Source organism: Hydra vulgaris, chromosome 13 (genome assembly GCF_038396675.1).
Source record: "Hydra vulgaris chromosome 13, alternate assembly HydraT2T_AEP".
NCBI lineage: Eukaryota > Metazoa > Cnidaria > Hydrozoa > Anthoathecata > Hydridae > Hydra > Hydra vulgaris.
The window spans coordinates 53,163,199-53,178,199 of record NC_088932.1 but is presented as its reverse complement, the minus strand read 5'-3'; the positions used below and the strand labels follow the sequence as shown (position 1 = coordinate 53,178,199).

The window sequence follows — 15,001 nt, the reverse complement described above, 5'->3', positions numbered from 1 at the left end:
ATTGTTGCATGTTGTCCGAGTCAGATACTTCCGTGTTAAATATCAAATTATATTCATCTTCAAAAGTTATTTCGAAGCTTTCCCATTTCCTTGCAAAGTCCGATAATTCGTCTGAAGCTGATCTTTTGTACACTAGCATCAAACTATATGGGCAACCCACTCAGATGCTGCAATGCGGCACTAGGCATTTTTTCAAAATTTCTGCAAAATTTCTTGGATCTAAACAAGATAAAACAGCATATAGACTACCATGCTCTGAGAATTTCTGTTTTAAACTACTGATTACTTGATCCATTACCATGTTGTGAACATTGATACGAAATTTATCTTTTGCACTTTCAAGTAGTTGATTTGCTCTGATTTTTTTCTCTTTCAAACCAGTCTGAACTTCAATGTCGAGATTCCTTTTTCCCAGTTCACTGTTCGCAAGTTCTGAAAAATGCGTAGCTGCTTGAAAAATGGAATCAAAATTTCTATCTACTTTGCTTAATTTATTAATACTGTCTTGAACCATATTATAGGCTCGTAGTATATCCATTCCAGTTGTTTGCAAATATTCAGATAATGGCGTTGTGTGCTCAAATACTTTAAAAAAAAAATTGTGCCTTCAAAATAAATTCAAAACTTGTCAATGAATCTAAAAGAGCTTTCGCTCTGTAACGGACGTCATTATTGAATTTGATTGATGTAGAAATATCATGAAATGTTTATAACATGTCAATGTACAAAAAATCAATAACTTGCGTTTCTTGATCGGAGGTTTTGATGAAGAAATTTCCGAATACCTTAGTAAGAGCTCTGTCTTTTCCCCACCAACGGGTTTCACCGATTACAGATATATATTTCAATTTGCTAAATTCACGCCAAACATTGATGCGTAAATATGATTCCCGTAAAAATACTGCACATGTGTTCAAAACGCCAAATAAGGTAACAACTTCAACAGTTTTTTTAGTACCGTCACCCATTACCAAATTTAAATCATGAGGATAACACCAAACATGAATCTGACCTGGGGAAACTGTTTTTAACCAGGTATTGAATCCATTGTATTGACCTTGCATATTAGAGGCTCCATCGGTTGCATTGCCAATACATTTACTTACATCAATGTCTACCTTTTCAAAAACGCCACAAACCAAATCACACATTCCTTTTCCAGTTGTTGATGTGCAATTGACTATCGATATTACACGTTCATGTACAGATTTGGTTACATATCGGATCACAATAGAACACTGATCCTGTACATTAATATCTTGTGTGGTATCAATTTGAATACTAAACATACCGGCTTCTCAAATCTCCTCCACCATCATGCTTGTTAAAGATGTGGTTATTGCATCAATGACTTTATTAACAGTTGTTTTTGACAGAAATGTGACCAAGTCGCCACGACCTCTTCTGTTGCCAACTGAATAATGCCGGGATTTTCTTTTTTGAACCACCTCTTTGATATGTGCTTCCAACAACGGATCAAATTTGCCAATTAGCAAAAGAATCTCTAAAAAATTCCCATGATCTACACTGTCATCAAGCAATGTGTACCCAGACTCTACTGCACCTCTGTAGCTAAGTCCACGCTTACCAATAATTTTTAAAGTTTCTATGATTCTTTCTAAAATTAAGCGATTCTTTTTAACCTCTTCACCATGTTTACGCGTATAAATACTTATAATATCTTTGGCATTAATTTTTAAAACATACGACTCTGTGCAGGCTGCATGGAGTGCACTTCTTTCATATTCTGATATTCTTTGATAAATATGCTTGGAATTTGCAATGTTATATCCGCTAATAAACGTTGATTGATCTGAAAGTTTGCTAAATGCCAGACAAAAATAACAAAATAACTTTTGTTTGTTTTCTTCAAAGGTCAGCCAGTGACGAGGTTTATTATTTCTGAAATAAACGCTCTGGTAATTAATTTTACCGTTTAGATCAAAATTGTTTTGCTTCGGATGAAATTTAAAAAGTGATTTCAAAATGTCTGCTTGTGGTTTCAAAAAATAATAATAACTGTTTTGAGTTTCTTCACTTGGCTCGCATTGATTACTGTTCAATTTATATTGAGTGTCAGAGTGAGGATAAGAGGTTGCATTGTCATCAAAACTATCTGCCGTTTGAAACTTAGAGCCATGTGCATCTGCCTCATTAGGTGATAATAATACCGCATCAGCGGCATTGCAAATTGGATGGAAATCAGTAATTATTTCTGTTGTTGCTACATCAGCCATATTGATATTAACAATTGATTTAGTACTAAAAGATGTTGCAAACATGTTCGTTAACTTTTTACATTTCTGGCCATCGTTCTCTAAACGTGTTTTCTTTCTTATTCGTTCTTTAGCAGCACCTAGTTTGAAATTTTATTCAAATTGTTTTACACACACAATATTATTATATTATTTTAAAAGTAGGAAAAAAAATAATTCATTTTATATTAAGTATATGGCTTATTTCAAGCTTATGCGCAACATCTACAAATAAATTCTGTTTTTCAGTTTATACAGATGCTGATTTAACAATGTGGAACCCATAGGATAAAGTTTCGACGGCGTCCCCAGCGCCCCTCCTTTTGCATTTAATCATAAAAATTAAGAAAAATATTTATAATACACAATATTAACATAAGTAAGCGACATTTTTTAGAATTATAGATGTCTTATAAAATGAAAACATAAAATTAAAACGTTAATTTAATAATAATAAGGTTAAACAATAATACAATATTGTTAAACGTCATTTATTTACAGAATAATGATAAATAGTATTCGAATTTCGAATACTAAACATTTGTAGAACTATGAGACAAATAAATTTGGTTTGAAACCGTAAATTCAAAAGAAACTAAAGCTGTAGATGACTTTACTTTTTCTTTCTTATTTTCTTTTTCTTTTTTACTTTTTTCTTTGTTTTTTTCTTTCGGCGCGTAGGACCTTGTATCTCCCATAGGCCTATAAGGCCATATAACCTACTTTAGCTTTTGCCTAAATCCGCCATTAAGTTCATATACTTGCCGTAACAATTTCGATGTGCAATCAACAAAACAAATAGTACAACAAACATAAATAGTAACATAGTTTGTAACAACAAAATATTATCAATAATACTAACCTGTCACTTTTCTGTCAGTAAACAATAACAAATTTAAAAGCTACGTCATTATAAAATAAAAAGTTTATCATTTGTTAACAAATTCGGTTTGTTTACATTAGTGAGTTTAAGCATATAAGCGTTATCTCGAGGCAGTCGCAGGAATACAAAAGAATTTCTCGTAAATAATTAATAAGACTCAGGGAAATACCCTTTCCAACGCATCGCACTTAAAACATACGCTAGAAATCTTATTTCTTTCTTTTTTACCCATGCTCAAAAACGAGTACTTTTATTCCATAAATATCTACTTTTTGGAATCGAAACTCTGACCACGCTTCAGCATTATCTAGTTCATCTAATTCAAAATGTTTGTAATTTCAATAACGGTTTTTTTAGATCTATTAATATCGTATTTGTATCATTTTTAGATCTATCAATATCGTATAATAAATCAAATTTACGTCATCGATAATATTTCCATCTTATGCTATAAAAAGAGCGTCTCTCGTAACTCCCTAACAAGTCATCTTTAAATTAAATGTAAAATTTGATGCAAATTTTCTTGTAAGATCGTTTTAGTTGTTTATTGCACAGATATTTTTTAGAAATAACTTTAACTTAAAAATGAGTTATGAATAATTAATGACTTAAAACGCGCTTATTGAAGTTTTTACGTGCTTAACGTTTTTTAAACTTGCAGTGGTAGCACACTTGTTAACACTCGTACTAACACCGCCTAAAGATAACGCGCGCATGCTTAAACTCACTATTAATATAAAGCTACTTTCGATCACCTCAAGATGGCCGCCAAAATTTATATAATTAGCCGGCAGATGGCCTTTATTTAGATGTAATTAGAGGCCATAAAAAAAGTTATTGTAATTTTAATTTACATTTAATTTGGAAAATAAAATGTAGCCTAACTAAAAATATAATATAATTTTTTATGCCAACCGGCCCACCAGGAATCTCCCGGTATTCCGGTAGCCCAGTCCAAGCCTACATAAGTGTATGTATGTTAGTATATGTATGGATATGTGTGTATGTATGTATGTATGTATGTATGTATGTATGTATGTATGTATGTATGTATGTATGTATGTATGTATGTATGTATGTATGTATGTATGTATGTATGTATGTATGTATGTATGTATGTATGTATGTATGTATGTATGTATGTATGTATGTATGTATGTATGTATGTATGTATGTATGTATGTATGTATGTATGTATGTATGTATGTATGTATTCATGAATGTATGTATGTATGTACGTGTTTTTTTTTTTTTTTTAGTTATAAGTTTGTCTTTTAAAATAATTTTTATTTATTCAGCAAAATGAATCTTTTATCTTTTTTGTATTTTTTGCTTATATGAGGATTCAATTTTTTTGCAGGGTTAAAATAAAATCTTAATCGTTAATTTTTTGTAACCTGTTGCTACGGTACTCCTTTCCGATGTGTGTGTGTATATATATATATATATATATATATATATATATATATATATATATATATATATATATATATACATATATATATATATATATATATATATATATATATATATATATATATATATATATATATATATAATATATTATATATATAATATATTATATATATATATATATATATATATATATATATATATATATATATATATATATATATATAATATATTATATATATAATATATTATATATATAATATATTATATATATAATATATTATATATATAATATATTATATATATAATATATAATATATATAATATATTATATATATAATATATTATATATATAATATATTATATATATAATATATTATATATATAATATACTATATATGTGTGGACTTGCAAAACCTGATAATTCACTTTTTTGTCATTTCGAGATAATTGGCAAAAACTGTTTTCAGAAAATCTGTTTGTTATGCAATTATTTAATTTTAACCTCTGAATTTGTGATAGAAATATTGGATTCTGCATGTCCTGAATTATTTTCCTGATGCAAAATTACAAGAGCTATCCAGTGGTGTGCGCAAGTAAGATTTTTTGAAAAAGTGAATTATCAGGTTCTACAAGTCCATTACTCATATATAATATGTTATATTATATATATATATATATATATATATATATATATATATATATATATATATATATATATATATATATATATTTATTTATTTATATGTATGTATGTATGTATATATATATATATATATATATATATATATATATATATATATATATATATGTATATATATATATATATATATATATATATATATATGTATGTATATATATATATGTATGTATATGTATATATATATATATACATATATATATATATATATGTATATATATATATATATATATATATATATATATATATATATATATATATATATATATATATATAATAATAGTAATAATAATTAGAGATTAAAGTTCCATTATTTACAACAATCACAATAGTGATGGAGTAATTCAGTGTGTAAGTTGACAATTGTTTAATGATCTAGTATGTTGTTTTAAAGTTCGAACTTCTAGAAATTCAAATAAATATGCAGGAGATTTAGATAATAAAATTTTATATGTGACATTATATATATATATATATCAGGCCTTGTTACGAGATTTCGCTGCGTAGCGAAAACGCGTAACGATTTTCTAAGTAACTCAACTCAGCAAATATATTTTGCATCGTTAGAAGTTATATTGCGTCACTAGCGTCTTTTCAAGTACCGCATTGTAATTAAAGTTATTTTATTAACGCGTTAAAAATCATACAAACAGTTTGTTATTTTCTCACTATAACAAAAGTTTCAAATAAAATCTAAGTTCTTATTTAAAAAATCATTTTTATTATTTTTTTCAAATATGAACTAATAAAATTAAATCAAAATAAAATTATTTTGAAAAAAATATTTTTTTCATGAAACGTAAAATAATGTTTGTTTATTTTCTTATGATTTTACAGTTGGTTTTTTTTATTTTATTAACTGTTAATAAATTTTGCCTTATTTAATTAGTGAACTCTTTTTAATAACGTTTTTAAACAAAGAGTTTTTTTTTTGTTATTTATCAGTTACCGATAACATATTCGTGATCATAATTTATTTTCATAAATTAAACGAACGTCTTTAAAACTTTACGTTATTGAATTAACCATAAACAAAATATCTTATTAATAAAATATTTACACCAAAATAAATCGTGCATTTTTTAAACTATTATGACTAAAAATAATTTTAATATTTAAAAGGATTTTATAAATTTAATTCCTTAAGATAAAACTTATAACACTTTATTTTTTTTAAGTAATTTTTAACAACAACAAAAAAAATTATGAAACAAACTGTTTCTTTAACAAAAAATTACTTTACAATTGCGGTTAAACGCTTTTACTAACGACTTAATTTTTTTTGAATAAACGTTACGTTACGTCACCTTAACGCAATCAAAAGATAATTTAAATATTCTAAAAGATGTGTAGCGCAAAACAGCTGAACGCGTAGGCAAATCGCCTTTTCGCAAGCAAAATGCGAGCTGCGTAACGCTTCTTAACAAGGCCTGATATATATAGATATATATATATATATATATATATATATATATATATATATATATATATATATATATATATATATATATATATATGTATATATATATATGTACATATATATATATATATATATATATATATATATGTATATATACAGTAGGCACGCGGACGTCCCAGACGTCCGCGTATATATATATATATATATATATATATATATATATATATATATATATATATATATATATATATATATATATATATATATATATATATATGTATATATACAGTAGGCACGCGGACGTCCCAGAGGGCACGCGGACGTCCATAAGACGTCCATGGACGTCCGATATTGGACGAACGTAAGACGTCCTATGGACGACTAAATGAAACGGCACTCGTCCGCCCATTTCGGACGTCTATTGACGTCCATGGACGTCTAAAATTGGACGAACGGAAGTCCATTTTAGACGTCCATAAGACGTCCTATAGACGACTAAATGAAACGGCATTCGCCCGTCCATTTTGGACAACTATGTCTATAATTTCTAATATTTTAGACGTCCATGGACGTCTAAAATATTTTTCAAAATATGTCTAACTAGATAGTCTAATTAGATATATCTGTGTGTCTAGGTAGAATTACATCTGTGACAGAGTATAAATATTATTTTAAAAACTTTGATCAGAATTTCAAATGCTTATAAAAAGGTGTGCTAAAATAAAAACAACTGAAATATGTAAAAAGCATTTACTTTCAAAAGTAATAAATTTACAAAGCAACAATTTTAAGTTGCTTCTTCTTCGTGAACGTCAGTATCGTTAACTATTTTTACTTTCGGCAACGCCCGCTTCAATAAATCGCCAACAAGGGCTTCGATAGTTGCGGCATCATAACCGGTTCTTTCAGATACTAAGCCTTCTAAACAAACAAAAAAGTAAATTACAATTGTTAGTCTTCTGAACAAAGAAATGGTTTTTATATAAACAATTTTTTATTTTTATATGTAAATATAAAAATAACTTTTTTTTTTAATTCAACTTAGGAATGCATAATACAATCATTGCCTCACCTTTAATACACTTGTAATGTTCTGTAGCTGTAAACTTTAGCTTGCCTTTCAATCCATCTTTACTAAATAAGTTTTGCACTTGTGGCACCATTAACTGGTTTAAAACATTTTTCACAGTTTTGCGTGGTGTTGCACCACCAATGGCTTTGATTTGAGTAATCTGAGAAATTGTTAAATTATTAAATCTAATAAGTTCTAAAATCTAATATCGTAAAAGTTAAATTTTATATTGCACCTTTACATTTTCACAAACACGATATACTAACGTTACAAGAAACATTACTTGAATAATCATCAGGAACATAATAGATTCCTGTTTCATTAGAGTTGACCACAAATAACATACAACTTTGTTGTATGTTATTTGTGGTCATCACCTGTTTTAATAGTATATAGAATATACTCCTGAAAAGTTTAATGTTTATACCTTGTTTTTCATAGCACTAGAACTTGCTCTGAGAATTTCCTCTTCTTCATTAAAACACTTAATATCTTTATGTGGGATTGTAATTATGACACCCACATCAGTAGCACCACTTTTTGGCTGTGTTTCCATGTTGTCCAATCGCCCTTTAAGCTGATTTTGCTGCAACAAATCTAGTTTCATTAGCATGGCATACTGAAACTCTAAATATAAATTCTTTATTTGTATTGCAGCCAACAGGAAAAAACATTTATAAAACTAGAGATAAAATTAGCTTTTAAAATTTTAAAAGAGAAAGACTATAAGAGCAGAGAAATAAAGATCATCACAAACTATAATATTATGCAAAAATTTACGCTTATTTGTCATTTCTTTAAATGAAACACCACCATCACCAGTCTTGAAAGATGTTGGATTTTTGTTAAAGTGGTACGATTCTAAATCCAATGATCGTTGGAAATCTTCATTTGGTCTTGGTTGCATTACACAGCTCACCTTACTTTTTTCCATGGAGATATAAGCGGCACAGCCAATTGATTTGATGACGAAGAACCAGATGGTGAGCAATTCAACTTTAAGTCACGCAAATTTGGACTAGGAACTCGCTTCATTGGGTTGAGGATATTTGAAACTATAAAATCAAAAAACATACAATTAAAAACAAAATAATGCCAGAACACAAAAATTGAATGCCCAACATATTAAAGCTAAGATACATATTGTATCATAAATTGAATTGGTCTCATTTGATCAATTTTTTCTTCTTATTATACTAATTTCTTCAAGGTCCAGGGGTAACTATTGTGTAATTTTTGTTAAAACCTTATCTCAAGCCTATAACTGTGAAAAAATAACCTTGCTGAACAAAGAAACTACACAAGCAAGTTTCTGAAAATATTAACTTTATTACAAAATATATAACAGTATATCATCTGACAAAAAAAAAATGCAAACAGTTTTTAAATGAACCAATAGATACACTTACCAGGACGATCATCATTTTCATCTTCAGTTAAAAAGTTTAACATTGCCTGACATGTTTCATAACTTCCACACTCCAAAATAAATTCTAACAACATAAACTCTTGCCAGCCAGGTTCTGGACTAGCCCATTCAGATAAATAAACACCCACAGTTTTTTTTCCTCGTGGAGGATAGTATACTATACTTTCTTCTGCATTAACCCAGTGAGTAGGTACTACTGTCTTAGTGTCAATACCATCTTCTTTAATTGCAACAGTACTGTACAACCTACAATTTTAGATAATTATAAACTAAATAGCAAATAAGTCATAACAATTAAACTTACTATTTATTATGTACAATATATCAATGCAAAATTGTAACTCTTGTATATTTTGAATTGTTTTGAGGATAAATTTTATGTTTTTGTAAAACATATATGATTCTAGAAATTAGCTTCATAGTTAAAAAATGTATAAACCTTCAATAAATACATAAAAAACAAAAAAATATGCAATTTCAAAAATTCACATTATTTAATAAAGATATTACAACTTTGTTATTTTTATATGGAATACACACACATTTTCTAAGTAAGTCATGCATGTTAATTGTTTGCATTGCTAGACTACAATTTTTGTTTTTGATATAGTATATATTAAGTATCTTAGATTCTACAAAGCTGTCAAAGAAATTGTTTAAACGATTCTTTTTGTAGATTTCACAAACTAATTGATCGTTTGGTAAAATGTTTTTAACAAAAACAACAAAATATTTCGTCATGAAACAAGCATTCTTAGAAACATCAATTTTAGTTATTAATTTTTCTTTACGTGGATCATCTAATTTATGTTCGCTTAAGCGTTTTGCAAGTTCTACTAAAGGATTTAGTTTACCTCGTGCTAATCTTTTTAATTGTTGCAAAAAATTCTCAAACTGGAAGCAAGAAATCTCATCCAAACTACTTTCAAAATGTTCAACATCATCTGTTATATGCAGAAGACAATGAACATTGTAGACACAAAATGTGTCACCAAAATGTTCATGAGTGTTAAACACAAAATACTCCAAAAGTTTTTTAGCATGGCTCAAATATATTCTCCTATTAACATTACTCTCCTCGCACAACATGCGGATTGCTAAAGATAAGCTAAGAAAATGGTTATACATTTTAGGATTGAGAATGTCCTTTAAGACAACAATACCCACATAAAGTAAAAAAGTTCTTAGTTCTGTGGCTTTCCATCTATTGACATCTTCTAAAGATCTTGTTTGACGCACAAAATCTGATGGCAACTTCCCATTTAAATTAGTGAGTAAATGAGAAATCTCTTTTAAATAAGGTGTTGATAAACGACCATCAAATATTTGGGAATATGTACCTTTGTAGTAGTATAACATACGTCTCATAACACCTAAATTAACTAAGTGCATATAGTCTAGAGCAAAATCCTGAATCATGTCTAAACCTTCAATGTCAAACAGTGGAGTTCGTGTATGATGATGGCACCGACCATCTTTATCTTGTTGAGAGTATAATCCGACTTTTAAATCAGCATTGTTTCTATTTGCAATTGTTTCGTGACTTTTATCATAAACAATACGACCATGAACATAAAAACCACGCAAATTGCATCTCTCACATGCATAGTATCCTGAATGTTCAACTGTGCCTTTTAATAGTGCCCTAGCAGGAGCATCACATGTTATTGCAAACAAAGAAATATTAAAGATCTTACCAAATATTTCTTCTGGCTGTTTGAAAGTTTTTAACTCTTCTGCAAAATCTGCTAATAATTCTGAAGCACGTGGCTTTATTTCACCGCCATACAATCCAACAACAAATGGTTTAAAATGTCCAAATTGACAAAGTATAGGCCAAACTTGGTAGACACTGGATTCAAAGAGTGGTAGACCATCTACATTACATATAAGATTAATTTTAGAGTAGAAGTCTTGAACTTGCAATATATTTTCAATACCTTTTTTTATGCCAAAATAAATGAAATTTCCATTATCAAAAGATGTTGTTTTCACAACTCTTCTTGTACACCAAAGTGTACTTGCATCTTTTGGTATTTCCTGGTGCCCATGACATTTTAAAATAGTTAATAAATCATTGGTACATTGCCTTGTGCAGTTGTGTTTTAAACTCCAAAGTTTTATTTGATTTTGAAAAGTAACAAATGGTTCTTTTTCAATATCACTATTGTTAAAGACATACATTTCTTCCTGATCACCATCTTTAATATCTGTGAATCTCTCTATCTGATTTTTAATAATTGAATCAGAAGAAAAAACATATTTTTGTAGTACCCCATTACTAAATGTTGGCCTTAAGGCACTAGTTACATTTGGATAAATAACATTAACTGCAGCAAATTTACATACAGAGTCACTATCTGCACTCTCTAAATCTTCAGAATCTGAACTTTTTAAATCTTCCTTTAGAATATAAGATTAGGAAAATTCACAGACAGCTTTTCTAGAATTTCGCCAGTCTGCAAGTCGCTTTCTACTAAACATAAATAATCTATTAATTTAACTTATACAAAAATTATAAATAGGTAAAAAGCAACTATATGGCTGCATCTTACTAAGTTTTATATTTTTTATGTTATATATGGCTATAACACTATAATTATTTAAGTGTTAAGTTTCAAAACAAATTTATATATATATTTATATTAAATATATATATATATATTATATATATTTATATTAAATATATATATATATATTATATATATATATATATAAATATATATTTATATATATTTAATATATATATATATATATATACATATATATAAGTATATATATATTTATATATATTTAATATATATAATATTAATATATATATATATATATATATTAAATAAATATATATATATATATATATATATATATATATATATATATATATATATATATATATACATTTATACACACATTTATATACACTGCAGTGTATATTTATAATTAGATACATGCATAAATTTTAACAATATTTTTATATATTTAGTATATATAACTATATTTAAATGTATATTATATATTTGAATACCAAAACATTGACATGAAAAGAAAAAAAAAATTTACTTGAAATATAAAATACATTAAAACCCACTCGTACCTTTGTATTTTCTTATCGATAGAAACATTTTTTCTTTTTGTTAATCTAAGCTTCGAATCCATTATAATATATAAATGCAAAATTTAATAACACCACTTGGAGATGATCTCAGTTTTAAAGAGAATCACTTTACCTTAAACACACGTGGGTTGAAATAAAATAGTTCGTTCGGCCGGATCAGAATCGACCCGTTTCGTCTTAATAGGTCTGTTTTAGACTTGGACGAACGGACGAACATTGGACGTCCTATGGACGTCTAAATAGGTCCGTTTTAGACGTGGACGAACGGACGAACTTAGTACGTCCTATGGACGTCCTTGGACGTCCTGTGCCCGCTGGGATTGGATAAAACATTTGCAACCAACATCGAACAATACTAAAAAGTGTTCCTAATTTTACATGCCTTAAAAACAAAACGAGCTGTACTACCACAGCAAACAGTTCATGAGTCTGGAGTCATACCATGCCATGACATGAGCAATCAGCTGACAGCACACAGGCAGAATTTCGTTGACAAGTGCTATTTTGCAGTGGACAAAACAAGTGCAACTTTTTTGGTTTGTTTCATTTTCTTAAGTCTGGTCCGTGTCAACGTCACGGAAGTTTTTTATTAATTAAAGGAAGTATCCAGAAGTTTCCAGAAGTTTCCAGAAGCATGCAAAAGCTTCCAGAACATTCCAGAAAAAGCATCTAGAAGCATCCAGTAGCATCCAGAAGTATCCAGAAACATTCAGAAGCATCCAGACGCATCCAGAAGCTTCCAGAAGCATCGAAAAGAAGCATCTAAAATCTTCCAGAACAGGTTCACACAGGTTCATTTTACTATATATAAGAGACATGTAAATCGACAAGTAATTCAGTCAGTATATGGAAGTCAATCAGTCAGTATTATCAAGACAGTTTATCGAAGTGAGTTTTATCAAAGTGTTTTATCGAAGAACATCAATACAAGAAGTGAAATACAACAAGTGTTTCATTACATCAATACAGTCCACATCCAACCAAGACGTTGTGTTCCACAGAGCATTATTGTATCATCACAAGGTAAATGTAAAACGGTAAGCCTTGAGAAGCGTGATTATTTTTTTGTTTTGTTTTTATGACTTCAAGTGCAAAAATGGCTCCCGAAAGTCTTGCGTTGGAACTAAGAAAGAAAATTACTGGCGATTACGTAAGTGGAATGTCACAAAAAAGTATTTGTGATTAATATCGCGTGAAAAAATGGACCGTATCAAGACTATGTTTCAAATATCGTTCTACGGGGAAGTTGGCAGATAACAAAGGTGGAAGACCGCGTTCCACCACTTCTAGAGAGGATTCTATGATTGTCAGATCCATCAAGAAGGATCCCTGGATATCATCGGTCGAGATACAAAAGCAATTAGAGCTGCCTGTATCGGACCGAATAATCAGACGACGTGCTGTTGAAGCCGGATTGTTTTCTTGACGCCCTGCAAAGAAACCACTGATTTCACTAAAAACCAGAAGAAAAGACTCCTGTTTGCTATATCTCATATTGACTGGAATGTGCAGAAATGGCGAACTGTCCTGTTTAGTGATGAATCGAAGTTCAACATCATTGGGGAGATGGCATTTGCCGTGTACGTCGACCGGCCGGAAAACGCCTCGATTTACGTTACTGTCATAAGACCGTCAAGCATGGTAAAGGCAATGTAATGGTCTGGGGGTGTTTTTCTGCCAACGGTCTAGGTCCAATACATTGAAACGATGGAATAATGGACCATTTCATGTATAAAATTATCCTGAAAGATGTTATGTTACCTCATGCTGAATGGAATATGTCAATAAAATGGGTTTTTCAAAAAGACAACGATCGGAAACACACTGCAAAAGTAGTCAAGCAGTGGTTTCAAGACAACCACCTATCGGTGATGGATTGGCCGCCTCAATCTCCGGATCTCAACCCTATCGAGAACCTGTAGGAGATCGTCAACCGTAGAATTAATCGTGAAGGTGTTCGTAATAAGGATCAACTGTTTGAACAAATCCAAAAGGCCTGGGCAGCGATTCCACAAAGTTTCATTGATCACCTGATCGAATCTATGCCTCGAAGATGCAAGGCTGTGATTGACAACAAAGGATTCGCCACGAAATATTGATAGCGAAATACATTTTGGTCAACATTTTGTCGAGTTGCACTTGTTTTGTCCAGAAGGAAATCAACTTTTTTTAATACTTTTGAATAATTTATTAATTTTCGTGTACAAATAATGAACTTTGTGATGAATAAAACTTGAAGAACTTTGTATCTAAACAGTCACATAGTTATTTCTCTAAATTGAAAAAATGCAGCACTTTTATATAAAGAAACTAAATTAGCATTATTTGGTTGCGCTCGTTTTGTCCGATACTGTATATATATATATATATATATATATATATATATATATATATATATATATATATATATATATATATATATATATATATATATATATATATATATATATATTTTTATGTATATAAATTATGAATATATATATATATATATATATATATATATATATATATATATATATATATATATATAAATATAAATATATATGTATATATATTATGTTACTAATATATAACAATATTATGATCTCTTATAATAAAAGTAGTAAAAGAGTCAAACATTTATCTAGTTTTTTGTTCTTTTCAACTCCTTCAAAAGGTTTAACAAAAAAATAGATAAGAAGTGTTTATACTATATATATATATATATTTATATA

The 15,001-nt window shown here is 28.7% G+C and overlaps 1 protein-coding gene and 1 long non-coding RNA gene across 2 annotated transcripts; both read right to left on the bottom strand.

Annotated features, from left to right (window-relative positions):
* Positions 1 to 7,468: 7,468 nt before the first annotated feature.
* On the bottom strand, positions 7,469 to 8,612 carry LOC136090323 (uncharacterized). Its single transcript, XR_010643346.1, has 3 exons — positions 8,524 to 8,612; positions 7,744 to 8,370; positions 7,469 to 7,592 (listed from the first exon to the last, which is right to left on the bottom strand). It is a non-coding gene; the product is annotated as an uncharacterized LOC136090323 (long non-coding RNA).
* Positions 8,613 to 8,755: 143 nt separating this feature from the next.
* Positions 8,756 to 11,644, bottom strand: LOC136090322 (uncharacterized). The gene is made up of 3 exons (XM_065816796.1): positions 10,027 to 11,644; positions 9,153 to 9,418; positions 8,756 to 8,798 (listed from the first exon to the last, which is right to left on the bottom strand). The coding sequence occupies exons 1-2, from the start codon at positions 11,354 to 11,356 to the stop codon at positions 9,366 to 9,368; spliced, it is 1,383 nt and encodes a 460-aa protein (XP_065672868.1). The 5' UTR covers positions 11,357 to 11,644; the 3' UTR covers positions 8,756 to 8,798; positions 9,153 to 9,365.
* Between the last annotated feature and the right edge of the window lie 3,357 nt (positions 11,645 to 15,001).

Coding starts and splice junctions, on each gene's coding strand:
- LOC136090322 (XM_065816796.1), bottom strand. CDS start 11,356: ATGTATGTCTTTAACAATAGTGATATTGAAAAAGAACCATTTGTTACT. Junction 9,419..10,026: donor ATTAAAAAGATTAGCACGAG/GTAAACTAAATC, acceptor CTAAAATTGTAG/GTTGTACAGTACTGTTGCAA.